This window comes from Pimephales promelas, chromosome 12 (assembly GCF_988280905.1).
Source record: "Pimephales promelas chromosome 12, fPimPro1.hap1.1, whole genome shotgun sequence".
Taxonomy (NCBI): domain Eukaryota; kingdom Metazoa; phylum Chordata; class Actinopteri; order Cypriniformes; family Leuciscidae; genus Pimephales; species Pimephales promelas.
In genome coordinates, this window is record NC_142780.1 from 20,691,855 (window position 1) to 20,714,499 (window position 22,645).

The 22,645-nt window shown below is 36.3% G+C and overlaps 2 protein-coding genes across 3 annotated transcripts; one reads left to right on the top strand and one right to left on the bottom strand.

The window, feature by feature from the left end:
* Positions 1-928: 928 nt before the first annotated feature.
* LOC120484804 (serum paraoxonase/arylesterase 2) lies at positions 929-5,015 on the bottom strand. 2 transcript variants are annotated; one of them, XM_039680229.2, is made up of 9 exons: positions 4,859-5,015; positions 4,586-4,656; positions 4,320-4,375; positions 3,953-4,118; positions 2,087-2,213; positions 1,803-2,003; positions 1,609-1,690; positions 1,288-1,416; positions 929-1,137 (listed from the first exon to the last, which is right to left on the bottom strand). In XM_039680229.2, exons 1-9 carry the CDS (start codon positions 4,933-4,935, stop codon positions 1,132-1,134), a joined length of 915 nt encoding a protein of 304 aa, XP_039536163.2. In that variant the 5' UTR covers positions 4,936-5,015; the 3' UTR covers positions 929-1,131. The 2 variants fall into 2 exon arrangements, with proteins under 2 accessions (XP_039536163.2, XP_039536162.2); XM_039680228.2 differs by having other exon boundaries at positions 929-1,145.
* Positions 5,016-9,063: 4,048 nt separating this feature from the next.
* Positions 9,064-22,524, top strand: ywhabl (tyrosine 3-monooxygenase/tryptophan 5-monooxygenase activation protein, beta polypeptide like). Its single transcript, XM_039679648.2, has 6 exons — positions 9,064-9,224; positions 11,287-11,592; positions 17,464-17,587; positions 20,139-20,302; positions 20,427-20,522; positions 21,446-22,524. The coding sequence occupies exons 2-6, from the start codon at positions 11,299-11,301 to the stop codon at positions 21,503-21,505; spliced, it is 738 nt and encodes a 245-aa protein (XP_039535582.1). The 5' UTR covers positions 9,064-9,224; positions 11,287-11,298; the 3' UTR covers positions 21,506-22,524.
* Positions 22,525-22,645: the final 121 nt, after the last annotated feature.

Here is a 22,645-nt window from a genome sequence, read left to right on the forward strand (position 1 = left end):
TGGTGTCTACGTCTTTCTTTCTTCAGTTGAAAAGAAATTAAGGTTTTTTATGAAAACATTTCAGGATTTTCTCCATATAATGGACTTCATAGGGAACCAAACGGTTCAAGGTCCAAATGAGAGTTTCAGTGCAGCTTCAAATGGCTTTAAACGACACCAGACGATGAATAAGAGTCTTATCTGTTATCTGAGTCATGACTCGAAAAAAGATTTGTTCATTTTGATGAACGAGTTTGAACAGGAGAGTCACGAACGCTCATCACAGAACAGAGCAAGGCGAGCATTTGTGCTTATAAAACTTAAACTTTTTTATTTATTTTTGAAATGACCGATCGTTTCGCTAGATAAGACCCTTATTTACCGTCTGGTGTCATTTAAAGCCCTTTGAAGCTGCACTAAAACTCTCATTTGGACCTTGAACCGTTTGGTTCCCAATGAAATCCATTATATGGAGAAAATCCTGGAATGTTTATCAAAAACCTTAATTCCTTTTCGACAGAGGAAAGAAAGATATGGACATCTTGGATGAAATGGGGGTGAGTAAATTATCAGCAAAAGTTTTTTTTAAAAGCGAACTACTCCTTTAAGCAATGTCAAAGAACCATTTCCAAGTTCTTAAAATAAATGTAGATAATTCATGTAAAGAACATTTTAACAATCTAAAGAACCTTTTATGGACTGTACATTTTCAGTTAACGTTAAAGGTTATTTATGGAACCATAGATCCAATAAAGCACCTTCATTTTTAGAGCATACTCCTAAAATATTTATTGTTTGAGAAAGTCAAAAAGTCTCAACATATGGCAACTCAAAACTATAATCTAATTTCCACTCCACACAAATGGAGAATAATGATTATATAATAAGAAAAAAATGTAGTTTAAATCTTTTTTTTAGACATTTTCTAAAAATAAAAATACACATGCACTTACACCCAAATCATCAAATCTTTATTCATTGTTTGCTGCAAGTGAATATATTCGCTATTTAAGGTCACAGATCAGAGCTTTTTGATAAACGGTTCCAATGAGCAGCTTTCCTCTATATGGGGTTGCCACTGAAGAAGCCATGATCACACTGCCGTCATCTGCATACACCTGAGTCACCTGGGGCTTTTCAGAGAGGATGTTCTCAATCCTGATAACCTACAGGACAACACATATTTTTTAAGACAGAAAATAGTACGAAGAGAAAGGGGAAAGGGATGGGAAGACCATTCAAGATGAACATGACAGCTCAACATATTTGAACCTACAGGCTCAACCCATGACTCAAGCATTAACACACCTCAGAACCAGGTGGATCATTTGCATCATGAAATAGACATTTGAGACCATTTGGGTGGCAGCCCAGCCACAGATCTCCAGATTCACGGTCCACCTCAATGTTGTCACAAAGTGAGCCCACATCAACTTCCTGGGTAAGAAAAACGAACATGCAGTAAAATTACCAATAGAAGTCAAGAATGGTTGGCTTTTTACATTAAAAGTTTTATTTGAAGCTAACACAACTAATAAAGACAGAATTCTACGCATTTATCTGTACAAAAATAAATATTCTATTTGGGATAAAAGAAGGTGTGAACATTTCGTGTAGTTTGACGTTTACCTTCACATGAGATAATACAGTGATTTTCTTTATTTCCAGGACAACAATTGTGTGCTTCAGAATATTTGACACATACAAATGCCTGAAATTACATGTTATTTGTATTAATAACATATAAAGAGGGGATAATTCCACACACAAAAAAAAAGCTTTGATAATATTACATTCAATGCTTCAATGAATGCAAATCATGCCTTTTGTTGGGTGAGATATTGATGCCGTTGGCAGATAGGAAACCCCCTGCCACAACCTGCACAGTCTCAGGGCTGTAGTAGACGACGTCACACCAGGGCAAAGAGAGTAAGGGCTCCACAAACTTGAGAATCTCATTAGTGAAGTAATGGTCATTGGTGGCATAAAAACTTTCGGCCCCCACAGCTACTATGTCATTCACACTAACAAATGGACATACATAAACTGGAATTTATACTTTGATTAGATTTAGGGTTATATAAATACTGTGTTTTGAAGCACATACTTGTGCAGAAGTGCATGCTTGATAGTCTTGATATGTTGAAGAGAATTTTCCTTCTCAACAAATCTGAAAATCTCCACTTGGCTTTTGCCTTGAGGATGATTAACAACAAACACATATATGGCACCATCTGTAGTGAGAGAAGAAGAATTCATGCAATATTAGACTTCTATCAAACTCATCTGTTTACAGTAGTTTTAAAGGCTTAGTTCCATAGATATCCATAATAAAGGCTAGATGTCTTTCGGCAGAGTCTCTATCGTCATCACCGGTGGCCATCTTGTCACAGGCAAGCTTTGTGGCGGGCTCTACGGTACCTCCAGTGCCCTTCATCCCACTGGGCTGCTTGGAGTGGCTTTTCTAACAGCTCAATATGCTTGAATATGTAAATGTGGATGGCTGTATGTAGTGATCTGCACAAACTCAAATCTTATCTCGCTGAAATCTTGACGGATTTACAAACAGTTTAGTACAAACGTTATTAACGTGGCTATAATTCTGGATGCTTGAACATGTTGAAATTGTAGTTTTTCTTTTGGAAAAACGGCTTAATCGTGTAGTTGTGCATCACGGCTACTTGCGCAAGTTATCAAGGCTGAGACCACAATCGAGCTGTTCATTTAGGTTTTACTGACACTAATAGCGATTTTATGAAAACTAAACTTTTGTCTAAATTACAATCTTTGTGGATGTGGTTGTAGCTGGCTAATAATAAGAAGCTGTGAGTGTGGTTGTAACTTGTATTATTAAGAACAGTGATCTCTGAAGCAGGCACAGTGCAATGTTGGACCCTAGAAAATGGCCCAACCCTGAAAGTGTTAAACATGTAATAATTCAAATTATTTTTATTAAAATGGTAATATTTATATTATATAAGTGTATATGTATCATGTTGCCATTCTGTACACTGAATTTTAGTAGCCTATACTGTATATTGATTTAACATAAATAACATAAATACCTTGTGCGTGTGTATATTCATTGCTCCTATCTGTTTTGTTCAATGTTATTTTCATATGGTTCTAATTATTCACAGTGTCATAACCATATATCTGCGGTTTATAACAAATCAAACCGTTTGAAAATCGTTCGAAAATTGAGCAAGTTATGGTTATTTAAAAAGCACATGCACCATTAAAACACAACGTTACAAGTGAGCGAGCTGACTGTGGCAAGATGGCCGCCAGGTGTGGACGTCGACCTCCATTGGCCAGCAGCGCAGATGAGACTAGTTCTAGCCTTTATTTTGCATAATATCTATGGTTAGTTCACCCAAAAATAAAACTTATCCCATAATTTACTCACTCTAACGCCATCCTATGAGTATATTTTCTTCTTTCAGCCAAACACAATCAGACTTATATTCAAAAATATCCTGGCTCTTCCATGCAGGGGATTATTAAAGGCCCTCTAAAACAAAGCAATGTGTCTTTGTAAGAAAAATATTCAAATTTCTAACTTTTTAAAACTAGACTCACTAGATTTTGTATTAGAGTCAAGTTTCGGACAAAGAGTGAACCCTGACCCGACACATGATGTATTGATGAACGTGGAAGCACAGAGAAAAAAAAACGGTCATGAACTAGAAGCCTAAACCGAGAATTATTAAAGAAAAATGTCAGAGGAGCTTTAGTTTGTTGATGGATGCTTCAAAATCCCTGTTTTTATTCACTCCCATTATAATGCTTGGAAGAACCAGGAGATTTGTTAATATAACACCGATTTAACATTTTTACATTTATACTACCTCACCTTAGTGTACAGTAGGTATTGTAAATTAAACAATATCAATGTAAATATAGACATAATTCAACGTGGAATGCAACTTTTCTTGTTTATGTATATATATATTTAATGAAAATGCCAAACCTTTGTCGTCTGTGTATACGCTGATTCCATGTGGATTAAAAGAGTCTTTGTCAAACTGACCCTTGATGCTCAGTGCTTCAAGTTTCAGTTCAGAATCCAACAGATTCAGGGTATAAATCTTTCCAGGATCGTCTGAATAGGATGGCAAGCCAGGATACTTCAAGCCCTTTGTGCAATTTATTTGAACATTAAAAAAATTAGTTGCATTTAAATGATCAAATAAACTCAGCAGCTGAGCATATCAATAGACATGCTTTTAGTGAAAACGGCTGTTGCTAACATTAACTTAAATTGATGAGAACAATTTGTATCTGAATAACTAATCAAAATACTCAGTAATAATTTTGAAGTTATGAGTATGACATACAGTGCTCAGAAAAGCCAATCCATCTTCAAGTATGGTGATATCTTCAGCCCCAAAATCTGATAAACATTTTAAAAAGTAGCAAAGATTACAACAACATCCACATTAGCAGTGTCAGAAACTTTTGCTTCTTCAAATCTACACACACATATTACATTGTACCAGTAAGACATTATTTTCCACGAACTTCAAGGTTTAAAATGTATATAGCTAACAAGGCATTAGATTCAAATTATTTAATTGAATTCAACCCAAAGGTTTTTGCTTACCTATGCCATCAATTAGGTGACAGTTAGGAAGGTAGTTCTGAGTTAGTTCTCTGTAGGAAAGTGTTAAATGCCTGTGGAGAAGATAAAACGACAAATGGTGTAAAAATATATTATTATGCGGTCATGTGCAATAGTGATAACTAAGCTACAAATGAATAGGCCTATGTCAACAACAAAGATCAGAACAACATACGTTAGTCAAACGTTAATTGCAATAAAAAGTTGCAATGGTAATCGCAGCAATCGTTAATATGATCGGACACATGAACCAACCTTAATGAACTGAGCCTTTCTCCGATCAAAACTGCAAGAGCAATAACAGCGAACGAGAGAACTGCTAACTTGCCCATGTCTGAAACTCTGGGTCTAAGTTCACAAAAATGATTAACCCTTGCCAAACACTAATAACAGCTGCCAAACATCCCCACCTACTGTTCGAACTAAACACTACAATAATAGCATCCAAGTTGTTTGTTTCTTTTTGGTCCGTTGTTTTGGCTTTCCAGCCACCTCCCTACTGCTAGCTATTTATACGTAAGATGAATGATGTTACAAAAGATTTCTATTTAATAAATGCTTTAAATACATTTAATTAATGCAAATAAATTCTGTTCATTGAACTTTATTAATCAGAATCCTGAAAAAGTAGGCCTATCAGCATTTCCACAAAAAATGTTAAGCAGCACAAATGTTTTCAACAAACATTGATGATGATAATAATAATAATAATAATGTGAAGAAGAAGAAGAAGAAGAGATGTTTCTTGAGCATCAAATCTGCATATTATAATGATTTCTGAAGGACAATGTTATGTGACACTGAAGATTGGAGTAAGTAAAGTAAATTGAACAAGGTATTTAACATGTCTATCAAGTGAATTGTGTATTAAACAGAACTATATTGTTAATGATCTCAGATGTGTCCATGATAAAGATTTTAGTGGTGCAAGTATCTCTCAAAATCTAAAAATACATCATGTTTAATGCAATGTCATTTTATTGGATGTCTGATTTGTCCCATGTGTAGATGGATAACTTACAAAAATCTAAAAAATAAATTGATACAGAAGGTTTTGGGTTTTATTTGTTTTACGTTGATGTATCCCATAAAAGCCGAGTAAAACTAAAAATGGTACACAATAATCAATAAAAGAGCTAAATATTTTAATATGTCTCAAGTGAGAAACATTATTATAATACTAGGTAAAGTCTTGTGGAAATTTATTTCATTTTAAATCGAGGATCTCAATGGAAAGTTATGTGTTATCAATTGACAAATTGGTATTTCACTATGGGCAAAAAAAAAAAATTGTCTACTAAATCAAATCAAAGCTTTGCCATCACAGGATTAAATTACATTTTAAAATAGATTCAAATAAAAATGTTTAATTTGTAATAATGTATTGCAATATTATGTTATTACTGTTTTTTTTTAAAACCTTGGTGAGCATAAGAGACTTCTTTCAAAAACATAAAAAATTGTAACGTTTTCAATCTTTTAACAGGTACAATATATGTAAATTATTTTTTAATTAACTAATAGGCCTAATCAACCAAAACAATTAGGTCGACATTTATTAATACATTGCATTAATAAATCACACAGTAAATTAAATATATTAAACAATTATAGAAAATCTAATATTTATAAGTGGCAGTTTTGTCCTTGCTTCATCTATGTTTTATAATGTACTTTTTTGTTTTATACTGATCAATGACATTTTTTCAAATTTTTGCTTGTTAGTGCTCTTTATTTTAAAATGTATTTACTTTATTCTGAAAAACTACTTTACTTAATTACCACAGTTGACCCAGTTGCGTTTTCTTCATTAACATATAGGCTACTTTGTGCTCCCTATCCCTTTCTTCTTTAGGACAGCTGTTATTTGAGCCCAGGGAGGCTTGCATAATAATTAGCCAATATAGATCACTTGATATATTACTCAAAAGTATGCAGTCAGTTTTTTGTTTTTTTTTCCAGGTGTGGTTCCTGAGGAAACAGTCTGACCAGTTAACAGTGCAAAAACAGTGCTTTATTTATCTTAGAAATGCATATTAGCATTATGTAAAATGATTAATGAATACTTAATAAATTAGTCATTTTCATTCTGTTCTAAATAAGTGGTGTCATTTTTTTTTTTTTTTTTTTTTTTTTTTGCTGTCTATAGGCTACATAGCCTAGTCTTTGAATTCAAGCATTAAATTGTTGTTGTATAAAAAGTGCAAATCACACTTCAACAACCCAAATCATGTACATTGGACAGTAAATGAGATATCGGTTGCAGAGACGATTCTTTATTGTTTGGTACATTTTAATTTAATAAAAAAATTTCATAAACTGGTTTGGAGACATAATTTGGTTGTTTTACCAAAAGAGAAGATAAGATCTTGCCATTGTGAATACTATAATATGCAAAGCAGTCAATTTAAATGTGTTGTTCTGTGGTTTCAGCCAGGTGCCTTTGTATATCTGTCATCAAAATGCAATATCCAGAGATCTAGGTTGCTCCTTATTCCTCATGGTTTGTTATGGTGTAGTCAAATACAGGTAAAACCTTTAAAATTACACATTTTATGTTTAAATATATAGAATGATTATAAATTACAGTTTACTTAAATACTTGTTTACTTAAATAAATGTTTTGTTCTGTGGTGTCAAGTGCCTTTGTATTCCTGTCATCAAAATGTGTATGTATCATGAGCATATAATACTTTTAAGTGTTTGACAATGGCAAGTAGCCGGAAGATAAGACTATTCTTCTTGGTAAAGACATCAGCACAACCTTTGCCAAGACTTTGATTGGCATTGTGTCTGACTCACTAACATTGTTCTCTCCATAGTTTTCTCTTTTTAGTGCAGTGACATAACCACACAGGTGTGTATGAACTATAGCATCAAACGAAGCCACAGCTTACCTAAGTGAGTGACAATAGCGTTATTTTGAACTGTCATGCTCTGAGTTCTGCTCTGGGTGTGGCTTTAAGTAAACTGAAAAACCTGCCCTACTTGTCACACAACAAAATCTGTAATCACTGCTCACCTTTGAGTGAAACTGCGGTTGCATTTACAGTAGCAGCGCACTGGTTGCACAATTGCTTCACTCTCACCGTGGACTGAACTTGCACCAATAATACAGGATTTTGCCCTGAAATAGGTTACTGAATTTATATCTGATGGGAGGACATGTGACAATGTAGAAAATAGACTAATTCCCAATGGAAACAAACTGGAGTAGTGCAAAAAATAGCTCCTCTTCTACCAAGCTGTGTATGTCCTGTGTTCTAATTTTGCTTGTGATATAGGCTCCACAGTCCCGACTTCATGTTTTTCACAAGAAAATGAATTAAATTCAACTGCCTAGTTGCAAATACAGCCAATATTTTTGTGTTGTGGCATTATTTGAACTACAAAATGCTAAAAAATGGAAAAAAAAAATGCTGTGTTTTTTCAACTCAAATTTGGGTCAAATATGGACAAACCCAAATGTTGGGTTAAAAATGTGTCTGTAGTTCAAATAATGCCACAACACAAAAAATATATAGTTTGCATGAAACATAAGTTGCAATAGCCTTTCCCCCTGATTGAAATTGCTTCTCAAGAGGAAAAAAGGGAGGATTTTTTTAATGTTCTCTCTACATTTTTAGTAACACAACATTTTCATTAACACACCCAAAAATGAACATTGTGCCATCATTTACTCATCCTCAAGTTCTTCCAAACCTGTATGAATTTGTTTGAATTTATCTGTCCACCAGCATTTTTTAAGAAATATTCCATACTAAGTAAATCGTGCCCCCACAATTGTTTGGTATACTGGCATTCTTCAAAATATCGGTAACACTTAACAGTAAGGTTAATTAGTTAACATTAGTTTATGCCTTAACTAACATGAACTAGCAATGAGCAATAGATTTGTAATTGTATTAATCCTTGTTAATGTTAACAGATACAACCTTTTAATGTATTAGTAAATATTGAAACTCATATTAACTAAGATTAATAGTTAACATAATGAACCTTATTGTAAAGTGTTATCAAAATATCTTTGAAAGAAATTTATTCAGGTTTGGAAAAACTTGCAGGCGAGTAATAAATGACATTTTTTAAAATTATTTTTGGGTAAACCATTCCTTAAAGCACTGCATTATGTGAGTGCTCTCATTACACAAAATGGCAGATGCAAGCAACGATCATATTTGCCATTCATAAGCCATCCAACCATCTTATTCAAGTGCACTTGTGAGGGGTAAAACTGACACATCACGAAACTACGCCGCTAGAATAATATATCATTATAACATGATATCACATTATAATGACGGAACATAACCTAGACTGACAGACCTTGGGTGGTATTGATAGAAAAAGAAAGGCTGGGGACATATAATGAGGGAAGGAAAAGTGGAGGGAAAATGGTGCACTACAGAATCACGAACTGGCTCTCAGCAATCACAAACCACTTGAAGTCAGCCGTCGCCTTGGTTACCTTTGACGTCACATGGCCCAGCCTTGTCTCGGCTCCTGGGGCTGGTCTGATTGGAGGGAAACCCCGTGGATTAGCCCGAGCGCCCGTGAGAATCAGCTGTGAGCCGCGGTTAGCTTAGCTCCGACAGGACCATCGTTATTCCCCGAGACTCAGGTAAGAGAATATGCTAGATCTGTATAAATGCCAGGCATGTTGGTCCTGTTTTTATTATTTTATTATTTGCGATGAGAAATTACATTTAAATGGCGATGGACGATGCAATGGACAGGACGTAGTAACCTTAGCTGAGGATGCTAACGTGCTGGAAATGAACAATAAGCCTTTGCTTGGCAGATCTAGGCCGCCCCTTTTTGTTTCTTCCTCTTGGTGTGGTCGACCTTACAGTTACAATTCATCGCTAAAACTACACGTTTTATGTTTTATATCCTAATGTAACAGTTTTATTTGTGCGTCCTTGTGTAAAATACTGTTTCAGTGCATTTTTGATGCTGAAACGAGCCGAAGCCTGTTTCACGTGTCTGAGATATCTAACGTTATTCTGACACTATTAATTCAGTCGACTGTACTTGGTCCTGTCATGTTAACACATTTAATGGTACTCAAAAAGTATACTTATTTATTATCTTCGACTATTTCGGGTAATTTGGTTGATAATATCAGGCGAGCTATTATAAATAACGTTAATCGAGAGACCCACCTGACAAACAGCGCCATCGATTTGCTTTATCAGTCTTGCATGCATAGAGCACAGAGATTGTTTAAATCATTAAAACACATTGGCTGTTTCTTGACATTAGAAATAGTTGCTGGTTTCTTTGCTGTGAGTTCAGTCGGCCATGCAGATGGGCAGGGCAGATCAGACTTGCCTTCATCATATGGCTTAGCCAACAAGCTAGCTTAGTTTTATCATGAGGGCAGCGATACATGATGTTACTATGCCATATTAGCTTGATACATTTGCCATACTGTGCACTTGAAGGGAAATTGCTTTTGCTTGTCTCCCTTTCACGATGATATAGACGTAATAAAGTCGCGAACCTCCAGAATGGTGTCGCTGAAGAAGCTTTGTGTAGTCAGCAAGTGGCCGACAGCGACGTGTATTTTGGTCCTTGGCAACTTCGAAAGCGATAGTTAACTCAAAATTGTCATCATACATTTAACTTTTGTTTCAAAACTGTTTCGATTTTTTTTTTTTTTTTTTTTTTACGTGAAACATTAGTCAGAATGTGACGGAATGACAGCTTCAGTCGCCATTGACGAACATCGCATGGTTGTTTTTGAATGGTGACTGGTGCCGTCTTACGGCCAAGGATATCTTTATGTTTAAGGGAATAATGGTAGTCTTATGGGGTGTAGTAAATGATGACAGAATGTTCATATTTTAGGGGTGATTTATCTCTTTAAGACACAATATGTAAAGCGCATGAATGGGCAACTATGGGAACTGGGCGTGGTTGTCGAGAACAGCACATCCGCATATTTCTTCGCTCTGTAATGCGACCCTGGAGGGCAAATACTTATGGCCTAACTTTTTTTTTTAAAGCTGTGTACAAGAATGGCACCTACTTTTCATTGGATGTTTGCAAAATGCTTTGTGGTTCAAGTCTAAAAGCTACAAATATATTGTAGATTGTACATGTTGTATAATGCATGAATCGTCTTGTGTTATACAACATAAGCAATTGATTAAATATACCCCGCACGGTCAGTAGTAGCATCAGCAGCCTTTGGTTATCCTGTGTTGCCTGTGCCAAACTAATTGATTCACACTGCTGTTGAGTTTTTCAGAACTTCCTCAAGGGTGATACTAGTCCACTTGTCCCTAACCCTAGTTTCTATTCTCAGTGGATTTAGCATCTAACCAAGAATTCGTCAGAGGACACCTCTTGAACATCCAAAATAAGGCTAATCAAGCAAAGAGATGCAATATTAAAGTGTATATATATATATATATATATATATATATATATATATATATATATATATATATATATATATATATATATAGATTAATGTTCTTTTGGATTATTCTTATTCCTATTATTCATATGTTTAAGTTCATTTAGTTCAGTAGAATTGATTTAGGTAAAAGCAACATTTAGTCGCATGTCTCACTTGATTTTGTGTAAAACTAAACCTTTGGTGTGGAGTTGTAATTAATCTAAAATAATTCAGATTGGGTGTCTGATTGAACTCTGTAACTATTTCTCTTCAGCACTGAGCAGCCATGGACAAGAGCGAGCTAGTGCAAAAAGCCAAGCTGGCCGAGCAGGCAGAGCGATATGATGACATGGCAGCCGCTATGAAGGCTGTCACCGAGGGTGACATTGAACTGTCCAACGAGGAACGCAACCTGCTCTCGGTGGCTTACAAGAATGTGGTGGGTGCCCGCCGTTCCTCCTGGAGAGTGGTCTCCAGCATCGAGCAGAAGACGGAGGGCAGCGATAAGAAGCAGCAAATGGTCAAGGAATATCGGGAAAAGATCGAGAAGGAGTTGAAGGAGATCTGCAATGACGTACTGGTAAGAATCTTACAACTGAGATAATCCCAATCTTTTGGATTGCATATCTTGCATTCTAACCCAGGGATACACACTATACACGCCTTTACTCTTGTCCCCGTTTCTTTCTTCCAAGTGTTGGTGGGTAACATAGGTTGATAATCCTGCTTGCATTAATTAGTCATCAGGAGCAAGGCCCTATTTCAGCCAAGCCTATTAGTCCAGGCCTGATCCCATTTGTTCCAGCGCATTCACAGGTGTCCTTTCCCTGGGCTAGTTATTGTAGCCCTCCTTGGATGGTGACAGATTTAAGGGGTCAGAGTCTATTTAACCTCAGTTTCTGTCTTCGGCCTGTATGGTTTAATGTATATTTGACTTTACAGATTTAACATTGCATGAGGTTCCTGTATCCTTGCCATACATTGTGCATGATGTCAGTTTTAGTTTTACTTAAAAACTGTTTTTTTTTTTTACTTAAAAATGGCTGGTCCAATGCCTGTAAGCCTTAATTGGATGTCCTTCACAGATAGTGAGCTCACAAAAAAGCTGTACAATGTGAATTAAGGGTGTAATGTTTCTCTAAATTTTGTCATTGTGAATTCTTGTTGACTGTCCATTTTGTGTAATGCAATGGATTTCAGAGTAAGCCATTTATGTTCAATGTGAACAAAATGTATATTAATAAATGGATTATGAAAATATGTATTTTCATCTCAAAATAGAGCCAGACTTGATGGATTGAGTGGAGTGGCTAAATATCTATTGGTCAGTGGGTTACCTTTAATAAATAACCCGCATGTCTTAAGTGATGAAAGTGGTATTTTTATTTATTTATTTTTTTAGGAGAATTTACCTACTGATATGGTTCAATTCACTTCTAAAATAAGTCAAAAACAGCTTAGTAAAACTAAAATGTGAATAATAAATAATATATTATAAATGCAAAAAAATTTTTTTTATTTATTTACAGCTCACCTGTCTTTTGGCAGTAGTACCAATTGGACCTGTGACAGAGCAGTGAGTTGTGAAAGAATTTGTTACTGGTACATTACAGAAGACGTAATTTTTAAAGTCCACTTCAGCTCAGTAAGCCATAAGACAAGTCCCCTGAGTAATATATTAATTCCAAGGATTTGGCCGAAGTGAGAGAGGCAGCTAATTTACTTTTAGCAGCTGCTTGGGTGGGAAAGACGAGGCTATGTATGTGGGAAGTGAAGAGGCCTCCAGAGAACATGAGGACGGCTGAACACTGCAGTGTGGCTGTGGACCAAACATGGGCACAGTAGGATGCTTGACTATAGTTGCTTGTAGATTAATGGACTTTTCGTTTGGACAATATTTGTTTTCTTAAGGTGAAGATGAGATAAAATCAAAGGAGAATAAGGGTTTAGGCCAAGCTACCTGATGTGTTTGAGCTGAAGGGAGAGAATTAATTAACTTTGTCTGGACATAGCTTGAAAGCGGCTGACGGCCACAGGGCTCTGTGTTACCATGCAGGTTGAGTCACCTCTAATCCCATAATGACAGCAGCTGAGCTCTTGTTTTTGGGCCACTGACCCGTAGCTCTCCACGTTATAGCCAAATGGACTTTTACCTTCACTGTTTTTGCATTTAGGAGAATGACACGAGACTATGATGTCATTGTGAATTCCTGCGTATTATGTAACCTAATGTTGCATTTAGTTCTTTAAAGTCCTTACACTTGTATGTCCTAACCAAGCAGGATGGGACAAGATTTAAGTGCCAAATAGGGTTTTTTTTTTTTGGCAAAAAAATCAAAGCCAATCAGAAAAGTACGTGTACCTCTGTTCAGTTATCACCATCAGTTATCTGCAAAAATCCATACTGATAATTTCTGTTGGATTGGTCAAGAAGGGTCCGCTGTCATTATATAAAGCCGTCTCTACAGGTGAAATCACTGACGCCTCGTGGAGTTTGTTTTAAATATATAATTAAGCATGACTGTTAAGATTTGTTTGAACTGGTAACACATTACAATAACACCCACTTCACACATACTCCGTTAGCAGTGCGTATGCGGTGCGTATTTTTTACCGTACCCATCTTAACAGGTTAGAGCTTTCGCACTGCACGCGGATGCAGTCCGTCGATCCGTTCCAGGTGCAGTGCGTATATCGTTTCCGCACCAAGTCTATTTTTGCTGGGCTGCAAATGCTGAATTAAAGTGAGCACACGGTTCGTGGTAAAAATGAACACCGATTGACCTGAAAATGTAGTAGTTTCACCACAAATGCGTTTAATTCAGTAAAATGTAGTAATCTCACCATATATTTAATTAAATACTAATTTTCCTCTTTTTACTTTAAGATCAGGGTTTTAAGCAAGGAAAACTACAATTTATTATTGTAGTTTCGAGTTCAATGGTGGCTGTCACGATATTCGATTAGTTAGCGGACTCTGAAAGCTTGCCACAAAGAACCGGCAAAAGTAACGAATGTGTCAAATATAGACATTTTATCGAATCAATGTCATTTTTGACTGAAAAGATTAAGTTGACGAGACTGATTCGCCACTTCGCAGTATTGTGAATGCGCCTATGGAGTAGGCTAATGCACTTCATAGCCTATAGAGAGAGTTCTCTGTTTCTTTTCGTTTTGAATTGTTGTTTAGACGTAGACATTTCAAGCTTTCTATATATTTCTGAGTTTTGTTTCATTTATGAGACGAGCCCCAGTTCACGAGCACTACAAGTTAAATCGTGCCGGCATGTCCATGTCCTGATTATATTGTCTGCTATAGCCTATATTTGCTGCTTATTTGTTAAATATAGGTAACTGGTTGATGAAACATTAATCAAAATACAAGATACAATTAAGATACAATTTATACTAAACAAAGTTCACTTTAAAGAAAGGCTTTATACAAAACTGAACTTAATGTGATCAAAATGTGGCCTCCCGATATATTGCGCATCTTATTATACTCATGCATACGGTTCATTTTTCATAATCAGCATAGATTAACTATGCATTTCGACTGTCACTAAAAATCAGTGATAAAACGTAAAAAATGGCAAAGTTAGTATAATGAAATGCACCTTATTTTTGTCCTTTCAAAAGTAACTGAATTCCCTGCTACATAGGCCTATATTAGCCTACAGGAGCCTAATCGTGATTCTATTTAAAACATATTAATGTACATGTATAATTATGTCATTATAATATATATATTTGTTTATAGACACTATAATAATAAATGAATATATTTTAGAAGTAATTCATTTTTGATAAGATATTGTCTTGCCTGTGTGACTAGTATTCGAGTTTTTAGTTTAGAGACGTGCTCCAGAAAAAAAGTTCAAGTAGTTGGAAGCAGAAAGCACACCCTGTTTATTTTCTTTATTTTACAAAAGCACAATGTTTTGTTTCGACTGTAATTGGACACACAAATATTTTACCTTTTTTTTTCATATTTCTTAAGTCTCCCATAATGACCATAAATGATAGTATTTTAAGTCTATTTTGCTGCTATGTGAGAACAATCTGGTGCGTGCACTGGTGCATTTGTCGACCCCAGAGGGTTAACAAAAGGCAAGTAAAATGGTCAGGGTTACATTTTAGACATAATATACCTCTGAAGGCATAGACAAGTCCTCGGAACTTGGTACCGGATCACCCGCGAGACGAAACCTGAATTGGTAAACAAGGCTGAAGTCCACCATTCTTCAGTTCTCGAAGCTCTCTTGAGAAAAATACTTTCTATACACACACACATAGTTTAGATGTGTCCGTGGTTGATGGCCAACCAATCACCCGCAGCCAGAGTCTAGCCCTGGCAGCATCGTGGGGAAAGATATGCAATGCACTGGAACTTTTGTACCACAAAAACAAACACTTGCGTCCCACGATTGCCTCTCTCATCTACTACGTGATATCACAGTTTGACTTGTTTGTCATTGGTTCAGAAAGCTACTTGGTGAGGTGACTTCTGTGTGAGCTGTGCTTTATACATCACTACTCTACTGAAAGTGGACCCTTTTACCCCCCAAAATTTGCTGAAATTATGCCTATGTGAGCACACTTTCAAAATATTTACATTTGTGTCATTTGATATGGTGGAGGAAGTGAGTGGCAGTTGGCATACTAATCACTTTAACACTGTTTAGTCTCTACACATCAAATAAAAAAAAGGAAATCGCTCTCCTGACACAAGACACTTTATGTCTCGGTTTGAAAAAGATTATGGGTTAGTGGTTATTCAAACCCTCAACTATGTATGTGTCAGGATAAAGAGCTACATAATACAACGATGCTATGCATTGCTCCCACCATTGAAAGCACAAGTAGGTCATTGATTCATCAGTGACGTGATTTAACAAGGTTAAATTATTCATTTGAGTTGTAATGCGTAAACACAATTCCTGTTGTTTTGATATTTGATGCAAATGAGGCCACAGAACACTGAGATTCTTAACCATATGCCTCTCTGAACAGTATTTAAGAATGACCTTGACAGAATCAATCGAATCCAGTGAGACACTGTTTATCATTAAATGGTTAGTTCACCCAAAAATGAAAATTATGTCATTCATGATTCATGTCGTCCCAAGCCCGTAAGACATTTTAAGACATTTTAGATTTAGTCAGAGAGCTTTCTGTTCCTCCATTGAAAATGTATGTACGGTCTACTGTCCTTCTCCAGAAAGGAAATAAAGACATCATCAAAGTAACCCCATGTGATACCAGTGGGTTAGTTAGAATTTTTTGAAGCATCAAAAATACATTTTGGTCCAAAAGTAACAAAAACTACGACTTTATTCAGCATTGTATTCTCTTCGGTTCTGTTTTCATGCCGCACTCACAAGTCCGCAGTGATGATATAAGACGCTACTGTCGTGTATCTGGTGCGTCCGCGTATTCGGGTTCAAATGTTTGCGTAGATTGTTTCGTTTACAGGGTGCGTCTCCCTCAGACTGTAAACGAAGCTCGGGCACACTGATAACACGCTCACATCACTGAACGCGGATTGACAACAGAACCGGAGGACAATACAATGCTGAATATTATTTTTGTTATTTTTGGACCAAAATGTATTTTTGATGCTTCAAAACTTTCTAACTAACCCACTGATGTCACATGGACTACTTTGATGATGTCTTTATTTCCTTTCTGGGCAAGGACAGTATATTGTACATACATTTTCAAAAGAGGGACAGAAAACTCTCGGACTAAATCTAAAATATCTTAAACTGTGTTCCGAAGATGAATGGGCTTGGGACGACATGAGTGTGAGTCATTAATGACATTTTCATTTTTGGGTGAACCCTTTTAGGTGGTTTGTTAGGGCACCACCATGGAAGAGTTTATTTGAATACTTGTATTGCAGTGTTGACCCTGTGGTTCTGTTTAGGGTGGCAGCAATCAGGCCAGTCGTGCTGCAAACAAGCCCAGCAAGCTCAATGACCTAGTTCCACAAGCACTAGCTCACATGGCGTAGTCAATTTTCCCGTTCTCCCCTTCCCCCCTCCCTGCAATAGAAAGTCTCAGAAGCATCTGTGCAACTGCAGTTCTGCCACAAGCCGTCAGGCGTCTGTCACTCCTGAAGGCAATCCAAGTTTGTTATTTTAAAAGGCTTTTAGAATGCTGATTTTCTAGAAACCTCATTGTTGGGACTACATGATGGTTTACTGAAAATGGCATCCCAGTACTGGACACATTTTGCTAAGAGAGGTATCACCTGGGCCACTTTTTGCAACAGCATGTCGTCAAACTAGTTTTGCAGAACTCTGTTATCAGTTCATCTCTTTACTACTGTTGACTCTTGTTCTACTGAGGACAACTTCCCCCTTTCCTTCAAACTCGCTGATAACAGGACGTAAAACCATTTGACAAACCGCTAATATGGTTTTTCTCTTTTGTCTGTGTGTCACAGGTTCTTCTGGACAAGTATCTCATCCCCAAGGCGACCCCAGCTGAAAGTAAAGTCTTCTATCTGAAAATGAAAGGCGATTACTTTCGCTACTTAGCGGAGGTGGCTCTGGGAGAGGAGAAAAACTGTAAGCCATTCTGTTAAGTCTGTCCTTAATTTTGAAAGGATAGTTCACCAGAAATGAATTACTTGCTTACCTAGATTCTGTTTCAAATCTTAATGACTGACTTTTTTTCTGTGGGACACAAGAAGATATCTTGAGAAATTATTATTATTATTTATTTATTTATTTATTTTTTTTATCCATGCAGTGAAAGTCAATGGGGTCCAGCATAAGTCCAGTGGATGTGGACTTAATTGACTTTCATTGTATGGGCAAAAACAAATAGATTATTTTGTGTCCTTAAATTGTCTTTTTAAATGTAAGTTCTTCAGTGAATTTGGTCTATTTAAATTTACTAGGTGGGAAAGCACCCCTTATATCTTTAAATCCTGTTAACAATGCAAGATTATGTTAGCTAGTTAGTCATGTAGGCATTTGAACAATATGCGGCATGGCTCTCAAAGCTGCGGTAGTGACTAGTCTCCACCACGTGCTAGTGAACATACGAACTTCTGCTAAAAATGTAACGTTTCCGCAAACTACTGACACGAAGCCAAGCTGGAGAGGAAGTAAGGGGGCGGAAATCTCTAAAGAGGATCTGTTTTTTTTTTGAGGGGGCCATTCATAAACTTTGGCTCCCACAGTGAATAATTCAGTAGTAAACGTAACAAAGTTAGCCTCAAAATGAAAGTAAAGTGTTTTACTTTGTTACAAAACAGCATTTTAATTAAATGCTGTTCTTTTGAACTTTCTTACTGTCCATGATTCCTGAAAAACAATGAGACCTATTTTTCCACAAACATATTAAGCATCACAACTGTTTTTAACGTATTCATATATTAGTTGGTTTAATATAGTGTATAACAATATTACTGTTCTACTGTATTTCTGATCAAATAAATGCAGCCTTGGTGAGAAAAAGAGACTAAAAATGTATTTTAAAAAAATGTACTGACCTCAAACCTTTGAATGTTAGTGTAGGTAAATCTTACTAACCTTAGTAATTACAGTAATTGATAAACTAGTACAGTAATTAATTACCAGACGTAATGTAATCTTACTTTGTTCACAGGCTGGTTCTATTTAGAGGAGATTCTATATAAACCTTAAAGTGGTTTGCTCTCCATTGTCTGTCTTGGTAGAGTCAGAAAGGAACAGAGCTGTAGTGTGCATAACAGGAAGACTCTTGCTGCTACCTTCCTGTGCCATGAGGTTGACAAACTCTCAGAGAGTAGGATTCACTTATGGGAAAGAGAGAGAGAGAGAAAAAATAAAATAAAAGGAGGGTCTTTAGGTCTACGAGGGAAATGGTTAGCAGTCTGATTTCCTTCCTTCATTGGAACAGGTGCAGACATGTGAATCCACCCACCTTACTGAATGAATGCGAGCCCATGTGTGGGTGGGTGGAGCTCCAGTGCTGCTTCACAGCTTGTCACATTTCTGTTCCATTTTAAGAAGGAAAGGGAATATAATTCCTTTTTGAATTGGTTTGGAAGTCTCAGGGAAAAACCCTCTAATACAGATCCCCACTTCTCACCATTAAAACAAGTTAACACTAATTAAAAGTTTTGAGTGAGATGAACTGTATATTGGCAGATTGCAAAATTATTTCTAGGATGATTTAAATAAGGTTGCAATTAAAAATGATAAGCCCCCGGTTTAACAGACCAGGTTTAATAAGGCTTAGTCCCGGACTAAAATGCATGTTTGAGCTGTTTGAACTGAAAGCAACTTGCACTGACATATCTTAAAATATATCAGTGCTACTGTTTTGTCTTAAAATGTACGTATAAAACGACTCAAATTTCCTAATTGAACTTAAGCCTAATCCTGGGTTAGTCTAACCTCTGTCTGTGAAACCATGCCTACTGTACTTAAATCATAATAACTTCAAAGTTTGTGCTTGAACGCCCCCTAGTGGAAAATGTTCATGCAAAACGTAATTTCACTGGATTAGGGCAGAAAGTGATCTGAAAACAGTCCTGCACAGGATAACTGCTAATATTTGATGTAACGGGTGGAATAATATTGACATGGTCATTTGCAGTGCGGGTCGGGAGTCAATAGGCACGAGCAGACTGCAGGCCCAATAGCCAAGACTGTTTCGTCTCAATTCGGTACCCACTGATTATTTGTTCACGCTCTGCAGTCTGAAGATTGTCAAAAGTTTTTCTAATTACAATGCGATTTGCTTGTTATTGACATTTTCAGTCATAAAGGGAGCGCTTTTTGCTCTCTTACTGTAGGCTATATAATCTATTCACAATTTGAATAAAACGTTTTATTTTTCATGCTGCAAGAGGACCAACAGCCACGTAGCCTAGACACTGCAGAGTTTCAGGAGAGACTACCACATTTAAATGCACTGAATCTGCTAAAATATCCCTTATATGACAGTAAAGCCTCTTATTTATTTATATATATATATTTTTTTTAATTTGTAGTTATTAACATTGCAGACACAATATTACCAGTTAAGTTCTTTATTCTTAAAGCTTAAACTAATTGTATTTTAATGATCAAATCCTGAATGCATGCGATTACATAAATATACTTTTCCTCTTTGTTTCTCTAGCTATCATTGCCAATTCACAGGAGGCCTACAGGGATGCCTTTGAAATCAGCAAGGCAGAGATGCAGCCCACACACCCCATTCGTCTGGGCCTCGCACTCAATTTCTCCGTATTTTACTACGAGATTCTCAACTCGCCGGATCAGGCCTGTAAGCTTGCCAAAACGGTACGTTTAACACACAGGCGAATGAGAAAAAAATATTAGTGTTGCCCACAATTATATTTATAAGTATACAGAATATACTTGTATATATTACTCATCTTGTTTTTGGGTGAACTTTTTCTCCTAGGCTTTTGATGAGGCCATTGCAGAGCTCGATTCCTTGAATGAAGAATCGTACAAAGACAGCACATTGATCATGCAGCTACTGCGGGACAACTTGACAGTGAGTTTTATCTTTAGTAGCAGGTTAAATCAAATACATATTTCATGTTAATTGAATTCAAATTTATTTGTATAGCGCTTTTCACAATACATATTGTTTCAAAGCAGCTTTACAGAAAGTGCATTTCAGAAATGTACATGGATTAACACATTTAGTTAACCATGTAATAATTTAGGGCATAACATATCGCCGGCGTTGAGTCGTCTCATCGCAGGTGTTTGGCCATCTGAAGTCTCTGTGAGAGGCTGGATACAATGTTAATTTCGCTTAATCGTGCAGCCTTAATATATATATTTACAGAAGTAAAATGTGTGTTTAAATATTTCAGCGGTTTTATATAAATAAAACTTCTGATATATTATACAGATGTTTCACTTCTATGTATATAATATATATTTGGGGTGCACAATTTTATGTGTGTGTGTGTGTTATATAAAGTACATATAATTAGCTGCCACAGTAATGTAAATGCCTTTGAATTATGTTTATTATTTTTTATGTAAAAAACTATTTAATCGCATCAATATTTGCTATTTAATTTAAAAAGGAATAGTATAAAAACAAATTTAGCTTAAGACTTAAAATAAGACTAAAAAAATGTGCAAACAAGTTTAGCTTAAGAGAATAAATTCATTAAAAAATAACAAATATAATAATTATAAATGACAAAGTACACATTTACTCATTTGTACATATTATACATGTTTGCAGTAGATATGAATGGTTTATTTTTAAAGGTAGCCAGTTGCTGTCAAATGTATACCATATTTAATTTTATTTTCTATCATTAATTTAAAAATTTGTTTAATTGACAACCCAAATAGGAAAGCGTTTTGGCATTCAGTCTTTTTTTTGACATAACTTTCTTAATAGAAGCAGGTGTTTAGGTGCTCATGATTAACTAGTGTCCTCTTATTTTTCAGCTGTGGACTTCAGATAACCAGGGCGACGGCGAAGAAGCCGAGGAGGGCCGGGAAAACTAAGTCTCACTCTGTCCGTCCTTCCCCTGTTATTCAACTGCCATCGTTCCAGCTCACCATCAACACTGAGACCACCTCATCGTCGACTTCTGTCTGTTTTAGTTCTTTTACTCTCGCGCCTTCCTTGCTTTCTTCCTTCCATGTCATTGTGGGGGTTTTTTCTAAGGATTTGTGTAATGGGAGGTGGGTGGGAGGGGTTAAATGGGTGGGCGGGTGGGCGTTAGGATGTGGTTGGGGCAGGGGGCTGGGAGGGGGAGGAGTTTTGTCTGCTGTTAACCTTTTTTTCTCCTTGGGGAGCTCTAGGTTTTCGCATTAGCATGGAAGAATGTGGGTGAGGGCAAGTTCTCAGCTCATGCAAAGTTGCAAGTCAAAGTCTTTTGTTATTCGTATACTGTATGTAAATCTCTGTCAAGGAGATTCTTCGTCATGGCCATTATGTACACCTGCAATTTAGCACCTGCATTATAAACAGCCCTCGTCATCGAGTAGAGATGGGGATAGCAGTGCTAGTCTTTAGCTAGGAAAGTAGCAGCCTCACACGTCAAATAGTGAGCTGCTCGCTCGCACGTCATGTAAAATGATGGGCAAAAAAAAAAAGGTTACATTCCATTTATTGTCACTTTCAAGTTTCTTATTCCAGGCATTTGGTGCCCTGCAAATGGCATTTACTTATTATTCCCTGTTAATTACGAGGTATAGAGGACCCTAAGAACAAAGAGCACATAAGCTTGACACTGTTACCGTATGACTGATCAAGCAGCGCAGTAGGAAATACAATTATGATTTCAATTTTCCAATAATGGTTTTTGTTTTTCCTTGTTCCATTTATTTCTTTTGATACTTGCCTAATTTGCATGTGGCTATGAAGTAGTTAATGTGGGGAGGAAAGGGAGTACTGTTGGGCTGGCTAGCTTTGTGTCATGTCTCTGGAATTTTCATACAGAACACCCAAGCATAAATGTTATTTGGAGGGAAAATATGTAATTTCATGTAAGTGGATAAAAAAAAATAATTTAACACAATTTTTTTACTCAGGTGTTTTATTTCTGGCCATTTTAAGATTTGCAAAATCGGGGAAATTCTGAGGAATGTGTTTTTGGCGTGCTAAAATTTAACCTAAAAATAATCATAAATATAGAATAA

Bases quoted from the DNA above. Each gene is read 5' to 3' on its own strand.
- LOC120484804 (XM_039680228.2), bottom strand. From the start codon at position 4,935: ATGGGCAAGTTAGCAGTTCTCTCGTTCGCTGTTATTGCTCTTGCAGTT. The intron at 4,376-4,585 runs GTAAGCAAAAAC...AATGTTTATCAG, and splicing joins TCACCTAATTGATGGCATAG to ATTTTGGGGCTGAAGATATC. The intron at 2,004-2,086 runs GTATGTGCTTCA...TCCATTTGTTAG, and splicing joins AAGCATGCACTTCTGCACAA to TGTGAATGACATAGTAGCTG.
- ywhabl (XM_039679648.2), top strand. From the start codon at position 11,299: ATGGACAAGAGCGAGCTAGTGCAAAAAGCCAAGCTGGCCGAGCAGGCA. The intron at 17,588-20,138 runs GTAAGCCATTCT...TTGTTTCTCTAG, and splicing joins TCTGGGAGAGGAGAAAAACT to CTATCATTGCCAATTCACAG. The intron at 20,523-21,445 runs GTGAGTTTTATC...CTTATTTTTCAG, and splicing joins TACTGCGGGACAACTTGACA to CTGTGGACTTCAGATAACCA.